The sequence below is a fragment of the Cetorhinus maximus genome, chromosome 3, assembly GCF_964194155.1.
Source record: "Cetorhinus maximus chromosome 3, sCetMax3.hap1.1, whole genome shotgun sequence".
Taxonomy (NCBI): Eukaryota; Metazoa; Chordata; class Chondrichthyes; order Lamniformes; family Cetorhinidae; genus Cetorhinus; species Cetorhinus maximus.
Genome location: NC_135881.1, coordinates 58,169,212 through 58,183,700, shown reverse-complemented (window position 1 = coordinate 58,183,700; position 14,489 = coordinate 58,169,212). Strand labels below are relative to the sequence as shown.

General features: G+C 39.4%; 1 protein-coding gene across 1 annotated transcript; it reads left to right on the top strand.

Annotated features, from left to right (window-relative positions):
- Positions 1–540: 540 nt before the first annotated feature.
- Positions 541–13,339, top strand: LOC144678669 (uncharacterized). The gene is made up of 5 exons (XM_078538449.1): positions 541–688; positions 1,119–1,227; positions 6,581–6,700; positions 12,360–12,438; positions 12,530–13,339. The coding sequence occupies exons 1-5, from the start codon at positions 597–599 to the stop codon at positions 12,619–12,621; spliced, it is 492 nt and encodes a 163-aa protein (XP_078394575.1). The 5' UTR covers positions 541–596; the 3' UTR covers positions 12,622–13,339.
- The last annotated feature ends 1,150 nt before the right edge of the window (positions 13,340–14,489 follow it).

The window sequence follows — 14,489 nt, the reverse complement described above, 5'->3', positions numbered from 1 at the left end:
AGTCAACCACATTGCTGTGGAGTCACATGTAAGCCAGACCAGCTAAAAATGACAGATTTCTTTCCCTAAAGGACATTAATGAACCAGATGGGTTTTTATGACAATTGGCAATGGTTTCAGTTCCAGGACATCACTGCAGGAGTTCCTCAGGATAGTGTCCTACCCTTCAGCTGCTTCATTAATGGCCATCCTTCCATCATCATCAGACTTTTAATTCCAATTGAACTCAAATTGCACTATCTGCCGCGGTGAGATTCGAAGCCAGAGCATTACCCTGGGTCTCTAAATTTCTAATCAGTGACAATACCACTCTGCACTCCTTCCTCAGAAACAAGCGAACACGATCCTACATCTACACCAAGAGCTTTCTTTTTTTTTTGCAATCTCGGACCCCTTGATGAGAGATTCGGTTTTTAACACTGGCGGAAATGTTCCTCCCGAGCGGCTCCAAAATCCCCGTGACCCGCGGGCGGCTTCGGGGGGGGCGTGGCGTTTCCATGGAGACAAGTAAGGCGACAGCTGTGATTGGACGATGGGAGAGCGCGTGACTGTCAGCGCTGAGTCGGGCAGGTTTGTGTGTGTGTCTTAGCGGCGCGATGCTGCATTGCTTCAGAGTTGGGCTGTTGGTGCTCCGTGCATTGATATGTACCGCGGCTGGACCTTTGCATGCTCAGTGTTCGGTGGAATGGTAGGTTTGCCGCGATTGAGTGTCGCCAGTGGATGTACCATTTGTGTGTAGCCAGGCCGCTGCGAGTTGTGCCGTCCTTTGATCTGTGTGATAGGGAAGTGAAACTCTCCGTGGCAGCGCACTCGCAGTCTTAGGACTCACTTTCCAGCCGACCCTAACCTTATACTTAGCTTGTTGAGCTACAGTCCACGGCCCTTATACCCCATGTTTAGGGGAAGGTGGGCCGTGTTTATCGGCATGCTGCAAGGTCATAGTTTGGACTGTATCCCTTTCTCCTGTGTTTGTTCATCTAATAGTTACGACTCTCAAAACGATTTCTTAATTGTGTAAAATGTGTTCATGCCATCAATATAAGTTCTAGGCTTGTGCATCACTTCCGACAACTTAAAGCATTGATTACTTATTTTCATCCGATATGTTTATTCTGTAGGACATTTGGAATTCCTTGTAATAGTGTGTATCTCGAATTAGTGACCCAAATTAAAGAATGGAAGACTGCTGATAATTGTGCTAATGGGGGAGAGAAGTGTTTGTACACAGTAAGTACCAAAGTACAGTAAGTACGTCTTATGCTTCCATGTAGTCAACTAGGAATTCTGTCCAGTTTTTAGGTTTTTCTTGGAATAATTCTATCCATCTCTTCTGATTGGGAACATGATACTAGCTACTGCTATACAACTTAGATTTACACAACAGCCTTGGTTAACAGAACATTCTGAGAAGATGGGGTGAGTGAAAGCATATTCAGAAAGGTTAGATTTTGAAAATTGAACCATGAAGTAGAGTAGTGGGAAAAAGATTTGGGGAGGCAATTCTAAACGATTTCTGCTCCTGATTGTTACCCAGTGGCCCCTGCTGGAAATATTTTCATTCTGCATTTTTCTAATAATCAAATTTTAAAAAAATTAAATGGACTGTAATTTGTGGCCACTGGCAAAGTGACAACGATTGCTGCTGATCTTGAAAGTTGCATTAAGAGGTCGAACAATCTCTGATGAGAGCTTTAACTCTTTTGATGTGCTACAATCCACTGCACAATATGCGTTTTCTCAAATGTCAAGTTGAAATGAGGTGATCAAACTGTCTAAGCAGCTCATCATATTAAAGAATTTACACACAGCAAACCTGGAAATGGAAAGCACAAATAATCAATACACATTAAAAAATATTACTGAATGAAATAAAGATAAGGACATACAATTGGGATTACAGTACAAGCAGGAATATTATGAATAAACTTAATGTTTTTTAATTGTTAATCTGACTTTTAAAACATGATTAATTATAATGGAGAAATTTAACATTTTTTCAGGGCCAGATTTGTTATTCAGCAGTAGTTATTACTAAGATTGCCATCAAAAACCCAGTTGCACCTAATTGAATAAGGCATAACTTTTTATGGGGTTTCTATCAGTGATATTAGTGTTAAAGGGGAAGCCTCGCTGCATCAATTGACTTCAGTGATTGCTGGCTCAGTGCAATGTTCCACAGTGCAGTTTGTACAGAACAATGAAATGACAGCCTGCAGCTTCAGATGTCCACTTTAGTGTACAGCTGCATTAAACCTTGAAGTTGTGGTTGGATTTAGAATGGTATTGATGATGAGCGCTGACAGCTTGCTGTCAAAAATTGCAGAAGTTTGAAGCTAATGTCTTGTATCTCATCTTGCAGAAGGAAGATTAGTCTTAAGGGGAATTTGAACAAACAGTACCCCTTTCAGAAGTTATGCCTTAAGCAGATGCACCATTAATAAAAATTGCGTAATGAATTTGGGACTCTGTTTTGTCACTTCTCTGGGATAAGTTCATGGGCAGAATTTTCCCCCCATTTGGTGGGGGGGAAGTTTAAGAGTGGGCGGGCCAATTAAGGCCCGCCCAGAGTGACATCCGCTACCTGCGCAGGCGGGCGGGGGGGGAATTCCCTGAGCCGAGAGTGCGCTCTTTCATGCATGCGCACCCACAACTATACCTTTACGGATATATACATATTTGTAAGGATAACACGAGTTGCAAAAGCTATCTTATACTTTCATGTTCACAGTAAGTACTTGGTTCATGTACCGATAGACACCCTGTGGTCAGGCACACCACGCTCTGAAACCAAGTGACAGATGTCACCTCAACTAGATGCTATGGATCTTTTCTCAACTCCCCCACTCACCCCAGACATTTGTCAGACCGTGAGCCAACTAGTCTCACTGAATTCTGTCTTTCACACAAGGGCTTCCAATCTCCACTCTTGAAGACCTCTCTTTGGAATCTTCTCCCAAATTGTCGCTTTTTCTCCGATGCCTTCCACAAGGGTTCACCTCCAAGGTTTCGAACTCTTCTTTCAATGTGCCTCTTCCCTGGGTCACCACGTGTATTCAAGCTGTCTTTCATGCACTCTCTCTTTCACCGACTCAACCGTCAACAATAGCACTGCTTCACATGCCCATAGCAAAGAGTCACAGACCTTCAGCCATCTCTTTGGACCTTCTTGCGTCTTGCAAGCTGGTTTTGCTTTAAATTTGCTTTCTGTAGCTTGAAGCTTTAAACTTGAAGCTTGGAGCCTTTCTCTGCCCCTCATTCTTAACTTCACTTATCAGGACCTTTTCCAGGTTCCTGTCCTCCTTTTGACTAGCAGCTCTTCTTGGACTTTCCCCTCCTCCGCTCCCCTGGATTTTGGGGTTTTTCTTTAGGTTGGGACTTGCTATCTGTCTCTTCTAGGCTGCTGCTGCTTCACAGCTATCTTCAAACCAGCTGAGCCCCAACAGCTTCCAAAGCAAACTGCTGTTTCTTTTCTTTGTGTGTGTCTGTGGGAAGGACCTGCCTCTCTGGCCCCCCTGTTGGTCGGCAACAGTGCAATTCTTCTACCCTTATTTTTAACTTAGCTGCAACAGTCGTAAGAAACCTCATTTGAAATGCAGACACCTTTTTTTAAAAATGAAACTAAAATTCTATTTGTCCTTTCTTCACACAGATACAGAAATACAAATCAAACTTAAACTTTAAAGTTAAAACTCAATCCTAACACACACACAACACAAACGTAACTTACTTAAACTATCTCTTTTTCCTAACAACTTTTTTTACATACGGACAAGGAGCAGGAATAGGCCATTTGGTCCCTCAAGCCTGCTGTGCCATTTAATATAATGGCTGATCTGATAGTAACCTCAAATCTGCATCCTACCTATCACCCCCTTGCTTACCAAGAATCTATCCGCCTCGGCCTTAAAAATATTCAAAGATTCTGCTTCCACTGCCTTCTCAGGAAGAGAGTTCCAAAGACTCAAGACCTTCTGAGAGAAATAATTTCACCCCATCTCCATTTTAAATGGGTGACCCCTTATTTTTAAAAAGCGGCCTCTAGTTCTAGATTCTCCCACAAGAGGAAACATCCTCTCCGCATCCACCCTGTCAAGACTCCTCAGGATCTTATATTTTTGAATCAGGTCACCTCTGACTCTCCTGAACTCCAGCAGATACAAACCTAGCCTGTCCAACTTTTCCTCATAAGACAACCCGCCCATTCCAGGTATTAGTCTGCTCAACCTTGACTTAACTGCTTCCAACACATTTACATCCTTCCTTAAATAAGGTGACCAATACTGTACACAGTACTCCAGATGAGGTCTTACCAGTGCCCTGCACAACTGAAGCATTACCTCCCTACTTTTGCATTCAGTTCCCCTCACAATAAGTGATAACATTCTATAAGCTTTCCTAATTACTTGCTGTACCTATATACTAGCCTTTTTGCGATTCATGCATTTAAGACACCCAGATCCCTCTATTTCGCAGAGCTCTGCAATCTCTCACCATTTATATAATATGTCTCTCTTATTCTCCCTGCTAAAATGGACAATTTCACATTTTCCCTCACTATACTCCATTTGCCAGATAAACGGCACGGTTTTAACTTTGGGCAGACATTGTTCACTGTCTTTGAGATGGCTGTTTGTTTGAGATGGCTGTCTGTGAAACCTGACGGTTGTAAAATATGTAACAACATTTATCCTTTTTTTACTTTGGGGTATGTAGTGAATGTCTCATAGTCCAGCACTTGGGTGAACTGTCTTTGTGGTGACTCACAAGCATTTGTGTGTTTATTAAGTAGACAACATTTGTTCAGTATAGTTTATCACTTTTTAGGTGTGAGTGCTTTGCCAGAGAAAGTTAATTTGTTTGAGTGAAAATAGAATGCAGTAATGACATGAACTTTGCAGCTATACATAAACTACCTACTGACACTTAACATACACATGTGGTTTTTATATATTTTTTTCCAATTTTCTTTTACTTGGATTTTGGCTTATTTCTGTGGCTTTTGGGATGACTGGCAAATTCCTCGTACTTTGTCTTATGTGGCCATTCTTCATGTGAGCCTATATAACGAACGTCAGCAAGTTGCATCACAGCCAAGCCCAATCCTGTCCTTACCCCCTCTATTCATGCTAGTGGTTGGCATGAACTGAGGATTGGACCCAGGATTGTCTCGTCTCCCCGTGCTAATAAAAAATAAACTAGGAAAAAATAGCACAATGGAAATGACTTAATGCAGCAGTTTTTCATGTGTATGAAAATAAAGGTATGATTTGTTCCACTCATGACAAACTTGTCTTCTCTAAACACTGCCCAACTCTCCTTTCCCGTGCATCCCTTAGGGTAGGATGTGAGGCCATGCACTCTACGAATGTACAAATTAGAAGTAGGAGCCTTGAGCCTGCTTGGTCATTCAATAAGATTGTGGCTTATCTGATTGTGGCCTCAACTCCACTTTCCTTCAAACCCCTATACCTTAGATTATTGATTGACAAGGGAGTTAGTCTAACTCTGCCTTAAAAATATTCATTGACATTGCCTCCACGGTGCTCTGGGGAAGAGAGTTCCACAACTGGCACCTCACTTCCAAGTGGCCATTATTCTTAATATGTCACTTTAGAAAATGGTTTTGACAGCTGTAGCTGCCTTGATTCTGGCATCATGAACACCAACATAGCAGCCAACATGGGTTGCATTTGAAACAGGAATCCTGCCTTAATTTTCATGTACCTAGCCCAGGAGGATCTGAAAGATGTGTGACACCATATTGGCCTCAACAATACTGAAAACGGGCATCAGTGATATCATTGCCATGTGTACTGTTGCCTATATCTGATAAATTAGGTTGGCCTGACCCTGTTCTGCTCAGGTTTTCCAGGCATGAGTGTGCCTGAGCAATCAAAAAGGTAGAGAGTTTTATTTTTAATGTTGATTGGGGACTAGAAGGAACAGATGTGTTCCTCTCAGCTCTGCTTTGCTCTACTCCAAAGCACCACTGTTGACCTGTCATCTCCCCTTTTCAGGTCAGCTCAAGAGACCTTGCTGAGACCATGACAGAGTAGTCCTGACGCATCTGGGACAACTCTTCTAATATCAATTGGAAACAAGAAAAGCTGGTATAGAAAATATCAGTAGGGTGGTCTCTCTCTCCAATTACTCAATCCATTTGAAATTTGCCTTTATTTTATTGTTGTTTTAGTCAGTGTTCCTTTGTGCATCTTCTCTCATGCTTTGTAACCATTAATTGCTTGGAATGTGTTATTACATTAAGGATGCTATGTAAAATCAAGTTATTGTAATGAGTACTTATTGGGTTTTTTGAGAGCTCGTTTAAATATTCTACAGAAAATGCAAGGATACTTCGAATATCTCTAAGAAAGAAAATCATGGATTGTCTTCTGTAGTTAGCTGTAAGATTAAATGAAGCGCAGAATATTTTTTCTGTAGGCACTGACTGCTGATGAAAGGTCATCAACCTTGAAATGCCAACTCCATTTCTTCACAGATATTGCCAGATGTGCTGAGTATTTTCAGTGTTTTCTGTTTTTATTAGCTACCAATTTGTATTAATTTTGCCCCCTCTCAGCTGAAGTCTGCAAATGAACATTATATTGTTGCTGAGCACACCACTCCAGTGCACAAATACGTCGATAACCTTGCATTCAAACTGGCTTCCTCCTTGGACAGGAGATCCTGCTATGTCTCTGTAAGTAATATAATTATATTTCTATACAGAGCTCCACTTATTAATGGCTAATAAAATTTGAGCTCCTTATACAGGATTTTCTTTTTTTTTAAAAGTCTATATTTTGTCTGAATTGTCCAAATAACATCATTAATTTTTTTGACAGTCAGCTTGGTAATTAAATTATTTGAATTTGAAATATTGTATTCAATATCCCCTAGAGGATTGTGGATGTTATATCTATGATCTTCTATGGGCCACCAACTATCTTGTCAACAGTACTTTCTGCATTGAAAATAGAAGTTAGATTAAGCAATAAAATTTATGTTTTAAAGGTGGGGAGGGAGAAGAAAAAATGGTGAAATTTAAATGATCAAGTTTAATGTCAATTAAACTATGCTGACATTTCAATAGTTGTATTACTGTAATAATGTTTGGTTCAGTGACCCATTGCACTAATTGAAAAAATACAAAATGGGGAGATGGTCATGTTCCTACAACTATTGGCAGCCTGAGGATTAAGATGACAGTTTACTCATACCTTTACTGGGGAGACTCAATCTCTCTACTACTTTCCTCTTTTAAGACACTCCTTTAAAACCTACCTCTGACCAAGTTTATGGTCATCTGCTCTATTACCTCCTTGTGTGGCTTGGTGTCAAAGTCTGTTTTACACGTTCATTTGAAGGGTCTTGGGACATTTTACTACATTAAAGACACTGTATACAATACAAGTTGTTTTTGATAGCTCCCCAAAAAATATCTCAATTATTGTCCGTTTATATAAGTGATTTGGATCTTGGCACAAGAGAAATTATATTGCAGTTTGCAGGCGCAAAGGGGCATGGGAGAGAGTGAGGAAGTAACCAGAAAAAGGTGGATAGGTGAGAAAATTGGGCAGATAAGTGGCAGTTACAATCCGATCTCAATTTGTACATTTTGAGCAAACAGTGAAAGGAAGTACTCCCAGATGGCAGGTTTCTTAACCAAAGAGCTGACCAGCAAGATCCAGAAGTATAGATACCTATATCTTTAAAGATGTGAGCCCACATAGATAAGGCTATAGAGGTTAAATTAGATTCTGCATTTTATACACCCCCGTTATGACGTGATAGGTGATGTGTGCCAGGTGGACCAAATCCACAAGGAAAGCTTGGCTACACTATTTCAATGGTTTTGCATTTTGTATTTATTGAGGTTTGTGCGCTGAATTCGGAAGTAATACTAACATCTTTAGAGATTTTAAAAACTGGATTAAAATGTTTATTAATAAAAGAAAAGATTTCAAGCGCATACGTAAGATCACAGTTATTTAATCCTATAACAAATCCCAAAATTCCTAATTAACCTTATTCCCAACTACAGTCCCCTTTTAAGGCAACAGTCCAAAATAGATTTTAAATTTAAATAACAAGCCAGCAAGTTTACCACAGCACCCACTCGACAGTGGAGTTCCAAAGGCTTTCCTCCACTTTTGGTTACTGGACATAGCAGACTTCTGCTAAAGTGGCTGGAGGCTTCCCCAAGGCTGTTTTACATGGTCCTCTTAGATCTTACATGGCCCCATAGCATTGCCTTCCATTCTCTTTATTTATGTTTCTCTCTCTTTAATCTGTAATGCCCATTGTTCTATATGTCTTTGGAAATTTACTTTTGCCATAATATAAAAACCTTTGGGAAAAATAAACACACTGTTGACCTTGTTTATCTTGTTAGTTGTAAACATCCTATCATTCCTTTAAAAACCCAAACAACTCTTATCTAAAAATGCAAATTTTCTTTACACCTTATATGCTAAGACTTCATCCATGTTTACTCATTAGCATTTCAAATACCTTTTACCCCTAACTTATTTTGATAATTTCAAGCTTGCAGTCTATCTGACTCTAATTCAATTAAATCAGCTACAGACAACCATCCACACTCACACCCATAAACTTACTTTACAATAAACCACAATAATATAATGGAAAAATATGCTAGTTTCATGACAACACTAAGGATACTGAATATTAACTTTAAAATGTTGATTAGACCACAGTTGCAGTTTTGTGTGGAGTTTAGGACACCACACCATAGAGCCATGGAAAGGGCACAACTAAGGATCATTAGAATGATACTAGGGTTCAGAGGTTAGTTTAAAAAAAACTTGAAAATTGGTCTATTTCTGTAATAGTGGTTAGGGATTATCAACAGTGTTTCAAAATTCAAAAAGATTGATAAGGCAAATAGTGAAAGGTCTTTTTAAACTAGTTGATGAATTGGTAACAAGAGGACTTGATCGTAGGACGATGAAGGGGGAAGTTAGAAATAGTTTTGTGGTTATTATAATACTTTATCACAGATGGATATTAAAGATAGAAATATACCAATTCAAAACTGAATTAGGGAAGCATTTTAAAAAATAATCCAAAGAGCAACATTTCCAGTTAAAGAGCTAGCTCAGGAATGCAGAACAATTTCCTGTGCTGTAATGTTTCAAATTCCATGAACAGCTTTCTTGAATAAAAACTGGGCTTATTGAAGAATGGAGTTTGATTTAGACATTTTATAAAAAAAATTGTTGGCCAACACAAGCTAATAAAACCCTGAGTTGGACTTCCGCTCCCTTCAGACGTTAAAGAACCATGTGGGTGAGCACTGACATGTGGGTCAGGAAGTTCTCAAGTTCAATTCTTGGTCTCTGCTGAATTAGTTGAGTATTTGCTTGGCCTAGAGAAGGATACAGTCAAGCATGTCTCTTGCTCCTGATCATACTGCAGTTTGAAAATGCTGTTGCGAAGATTGGGCTCAGCTATGAGGTGCTGTGCGCATCAAAAGCTTACACACGTTCCCTGTCTGCCTGGGCTTGTAAATGTAAGATACTAATGGGTAAGCTCCGTGGCACCTCTCTGACCCATCGGCTAACCATCCATCCATTGCCTTGCTTGGTTCTAGCTGTTTATCCAATTATGGGCAGGGAATCTAGCGTTGACTTCTTTTCCAGCTATAATTTGTCACCTCAGAGGTCACCTAAGGTTCCATCAATTGCTTGCTGCTTTTCCTTATCGTCATGATGCGCATCAGCAAAATCATCCGAAGAAGATCGGGTCAGCTTCCGTGTTTCACCAAGTGCTGTTGATCCGCTACTTTTCTGTGAGACATTTCAAACGTTCTGTTTCAGATGAATCAAAATTTCCCCCAACTAAACATTGGAAAGGCAAAAGCTATTGGCTCTTGCCACGTATGCTTTGTCCTGTTGGACCCTGATCAGTGTTTCTGACCCTTTATCATCTCCATCACAAAGACTTTCACCTCTGACACATTGCCTTCACCTTGAAAACTGCTCATTCATTGCTGAAATGCTCATCTACCCCTTTGACTGCCGCAGACTCGACTATTCCAGTGCTTGCCTGGACAGTTTTCTATCCCTGTCTCTTCTGTGAACTTCAGCTCATCCAAACCTTTGTCCTGTCCTGTACCGTATAGGGTGCAGCAGCCTAGCGTTTGTGAGTTCAAATTCCTTCATGTTAAGTTGCAAAATTGAATTCAGTAAATGGTAATTTGTAGGCCAGCTCCAGAAAATATAATTTAAAAGTTGAAAAAGAGACATGCTGTCGAAGCTTTTTGTCTTGCATTGATCAGGACAGATGCAAGAATGTCCAATTTCAAAGGGAATAACAATATATTCTGCATAAGAAAATTTGAGCAACAAGTGAAGCTAGCCATTTCACACTGCTTCTATGCAGTGGCAACCTGTGTTGTATTTTCCACTAATAGAATGCTGCCATCAAACCAAAAAGATGTTCTGCCTACCACGCAAATGTAATGTGGTGTATGAATTTCGGAACTGGTGTGGTGTCAGGTACATAGGCCAAATGTCCTGGTGACTGGAGGATCGTATCAAACAGCATGTCCCTTCAGCTGTTTGTCATAGGTAGAGCACTGACCATACTCAACCAACCCGTACTTGCAAAACTCAGAACACAATGTCTAACGTTAGATGTGATTCCGTGATTGGGCAGCATTTGTTGAACAATCCCGAGTGTGCTAAGAATTACATAGACAAGCAATTTAAGATTATCATTTGGGCTCACTTATGCTTGCTAGAAGCTACATATATTCATATGCAGGGACCTGTCCTCTACAGGCAGAAGGAATATGTCCAGACATTGCACCTTTTTTTTTGAATAAACAATGAGTCCAGGGTACATTCACCATGGCAACTTCTCAACCAATCAAAGCTGACTTGTCAACCAATCAACGCCCTTTTCTCATGCAGTATAAATTGTTGTTTCCTTTGAAATTTGCATTCTTGCATTTGTTGTGATGAGTGCAAGGTGAAAAGCTTCAATAGCACACCTCTTTCCAGCAATACACAAGTTATGTACTACCAAGTGACCACTTAAAAGTTGGGCTACTATGAAAATCCAATTGTTTCATTAATGTCCTTCTGGGAAGGAAATTGTGCCAAGTTCAGTCTATACATGACTCCTGTCCCATGTTAGTGCTTATCTCTTAATGTCCTCAGATTATATGGGATAGGCAATAAATACTGCCTTGCTAGCCTTGCCTGCATCCCAAGAACATGTTTTCACTGGTCTCCAAAACTGCATGTTTAAAATTTTTGCCCTCATGTTTAAATTCCTCCATGGTTAGCTCTTCCTAGCTTTGTAACCTCCTGCAGTAAATTTTGGCATTACCTCCTTTAAAAATTACTTCCTTTTAAAAATACTTCCTTTTTAAAAAAGTGGTAGTAGATGAAATGTGAAATAATTTGCTTTTAGATGTGAGGAAAACAGATATTTAATCAAATGAAGGGAATTTATAAAACTGCTCCACATGAGTGGAATGGCGACTGAAATATGAAAGGACAAAACCAGATTGCAAAGTGGATTTAGAGAATGAGTTCCCAATAACCCTTCCAGAACTGAATATCCTTTTCCTCACCCAGGGTATAGTGTTATTGTGTTCTTGGTTTTGCTGCATTGGCAAATTCATTTGCAATTTAATTTTTAAAAAAAAACCTGACTCTGGATGTCAATGACACTTCATTTACTGCCCATCGTTAATTGCCCCTGAGATGGCTGAGCTGCCCCCTTCTGAGGTTTAATATAGGTGAATAGTTTGCTAGATCACTTCACAGGACACTTAAAGGTCAACTAGGTTGATGTGTGTCTCTAGGCGCTTATAGATCAGACAGTGAGTACAATAATTTTCATTCCCTAAAGACCGAGTGAACCAATTTGTTATTTATGACATTCCAACAGCTTTATGGCCTCTTTAGCAGATGCAAACTTTTTGTTTCGGACAAAAGTAAATTCAAACTGCAATGGTGGGATTTGATGTCGCATTCTATGAATTACTAGGCAAGTAGCATAGCCATTAGGCACTCTTTTAATTAATACTGTATTGCTCAGAGTTAAAGCTCTTGTCCTAAACTGTTTCTAATTACATAAAATCAATTAAAATTTGTAGTTCTATGTCCTGCAATCTAATCTGATAGAAAAGATAGGCAATTAACCTGATTCAAAATTTCTGCTAAAATGCATGTAAATCAGTCAGAGGTGTCCTCGATGTAGCGGCTTGCCTGCAAATTATTCTTACTGCAGTGTTGTAAACAACAGCATTGCTGCAGTTTTTGATTTTTTAAAACTGTTTTATTTCTACTAATACAGCTGAGTACACATTCTTGTTGCAGGGATTCTCTGTTTCTGAACGGTGGTATGCAGTCTTAGACTTTGGTACAAATTATTGCAACTTACACAACCTCATCGAAGGTAAGAAATGAAAATAGCCATTAATAAAAAAGCTTCTGTAGTTAAAAAGTGAGTTTTTTTTCCCCTCATTTTATTCTGTTTTGTTTTCCAGGTAGTGGCTTAGACAAAGTTTCTGGCTACAGTGAATCAACAAACAACTTTAAATGCACTCAATATTCATCAGCTAATTGTACAATTTACTAAATGAGGTGTGCTTCAGTAATTCATTAAGAATAATCAGAAATCTGCATAATGCTTAGTAACTCCGGGATGCCAATTTTATACCCTTCTTGTTTAGGGAAAACAGACTTTGAGATTGTTGTCTTCTCGGTATTATAACCACTCCTTCTTTAGCAATAAGATTAACAGAGCTCTGTGAGGGATTGAATAAAGAAATCAAGTGCTTGGCACCATGTTCAGTAATGCCAGGGAGCAGCTAGAACTCCATTTAATGACTGGGTCCCTTGTAGTTCAAGTTTGAGCTTCTTGTCACTGTATAGAAAAATAGGTAATTTGAACCACAGAAACAAGCCACTTTGCCCAAATGGATAATGTAGATGTTTAAATGAGCCCATTTCCCAAGCTGAAATCTAGATCTGAATTTTAAGTTTTATTGAGGACTCTTAATAATTTTGGGAATTCCATCTGCCTTTAGAAATATTACTTTAGAAACATTACTCAGTAATGTGTTCTGGTATTTTTATGAATTATAGTAGTATCGTACTGTATTCTACTTTGTTGGGTCATCTTGGATCCAGTGAAAACATCTTAAAAATCTTTAACTGAAACATATGCCTACTGTGAAACTCAAAAGGTATTAATAGGAGTTACTGTGACAATGTGGTGGAGGATTCAAACACAGCTGAAATGTGTTGTGTATGCTGTCCAGTGATGGGTAAACAAGCAAAAGGAATAATGCAGCAAAAAATAAAGAAGTTATGAAGATATCAGGAATGTAACATGGTCCTCACGCTGATTCTGGTTGCAACATGTATAAAAATGTTCAATTTCCCAGCTTTGACATCCCCTAACCTCAATGAACTCAAACATTTACACCTTATTTCCTAATCTGCAGCCTGCTTTAAAATCCATTTGAACATACAGTGGTACAGTTATAATTATACAATAGCCTTTTGAAAAACCAGTTGGTTTGACTCTAATTTTTCCATTTGATAATTGTACACAGGTGGATCACAGAATCTCTCAGTGCAGAAGAGGCCCTTCGGCCCATCGAGTCTGCACCGACATGTGAGAAACACCTGACCTAACTACCTAATCCCATTTGCCAGCACTTGGCATGTCATAACATTCAAGGCCAAATGCTCATCCAGGTGGTACTTAAAGGATGTGAGGCAACCTGCCTCCACCATCCTCCCAGGCAGTGCATTCCAGACTGTCACCACCTTCTGGGTAAAAAAGGTTTTTCCTCACATCCCCCCAAACCTCCTGCCCCTCACCTTGAACTTGTGTCCCCTCGTGACTGACCCTTCAACTAAGGAGAACATAAGGGGATCCGTTGCTATTTAAATGATTTTTTTTCCCTTTAGAACTAGTTCCTTAATTGTCACTTTATTAAATTGATGCAACTCCTATAGCTGGGTCTGTGTTTACAATGAGCATAAATCTGACAGTGAACCACATCATGTCTTTCACATGCCTGACATTTATAATCTTTATAACATTTATAGTCTTTCTGTAGAAGGAAAAGGAACTGAGATTGCTTGCTATTTATAAAATTGTATATACAGTCCCAAGGATGGCATTTATTTTCTAAGTGTGCTACACAAGAGTAACCTTGAGTGCAATGGAACAAAAGACTGCTGCGCTGATATTATCCTGCGATTTACCTGTCGGACTAATTAGTGATTCTGAATTTTGTCCAAAGCTTCAAGTCAAATTGTTGCCTCTACTGTTCTTGTAATGTTGAAATATTTGGTTTTGATTTATTGGTGCCCAGTTAGGTTCTCGAATAATTTTTTGCAGTACAATTAGAAAACCTTGCTAAGTTCCTTCTTAATGTTACATGGACTGAATTGAATTGTCTGGACCTTCCTGTTGATGATGATGATGAA

Coding starts and splice junctions, on each gene's coding strand:
- LOC144678669 (XM_078538449.1), top strand. CDS start 597: ATGCTGCATTGCTTCAGAGTTGGGCTGTTGGTGCTCCGTGCATTGATA. Junction 1,228..6,580: donor GAGAGAAGTGTTTGTACACA/GTAAGTACCAAA, acceptor GCCCCCTCTCAG/CTGAAGTCTGCAAATGAACA. Junction 6,701..12,359: donor GGAGATCCTGCTATGTCTCT/GTAAGTAATATA, acceptor TTCTTGTTGCAG/GGATTCTCTGTTTCTGAACG.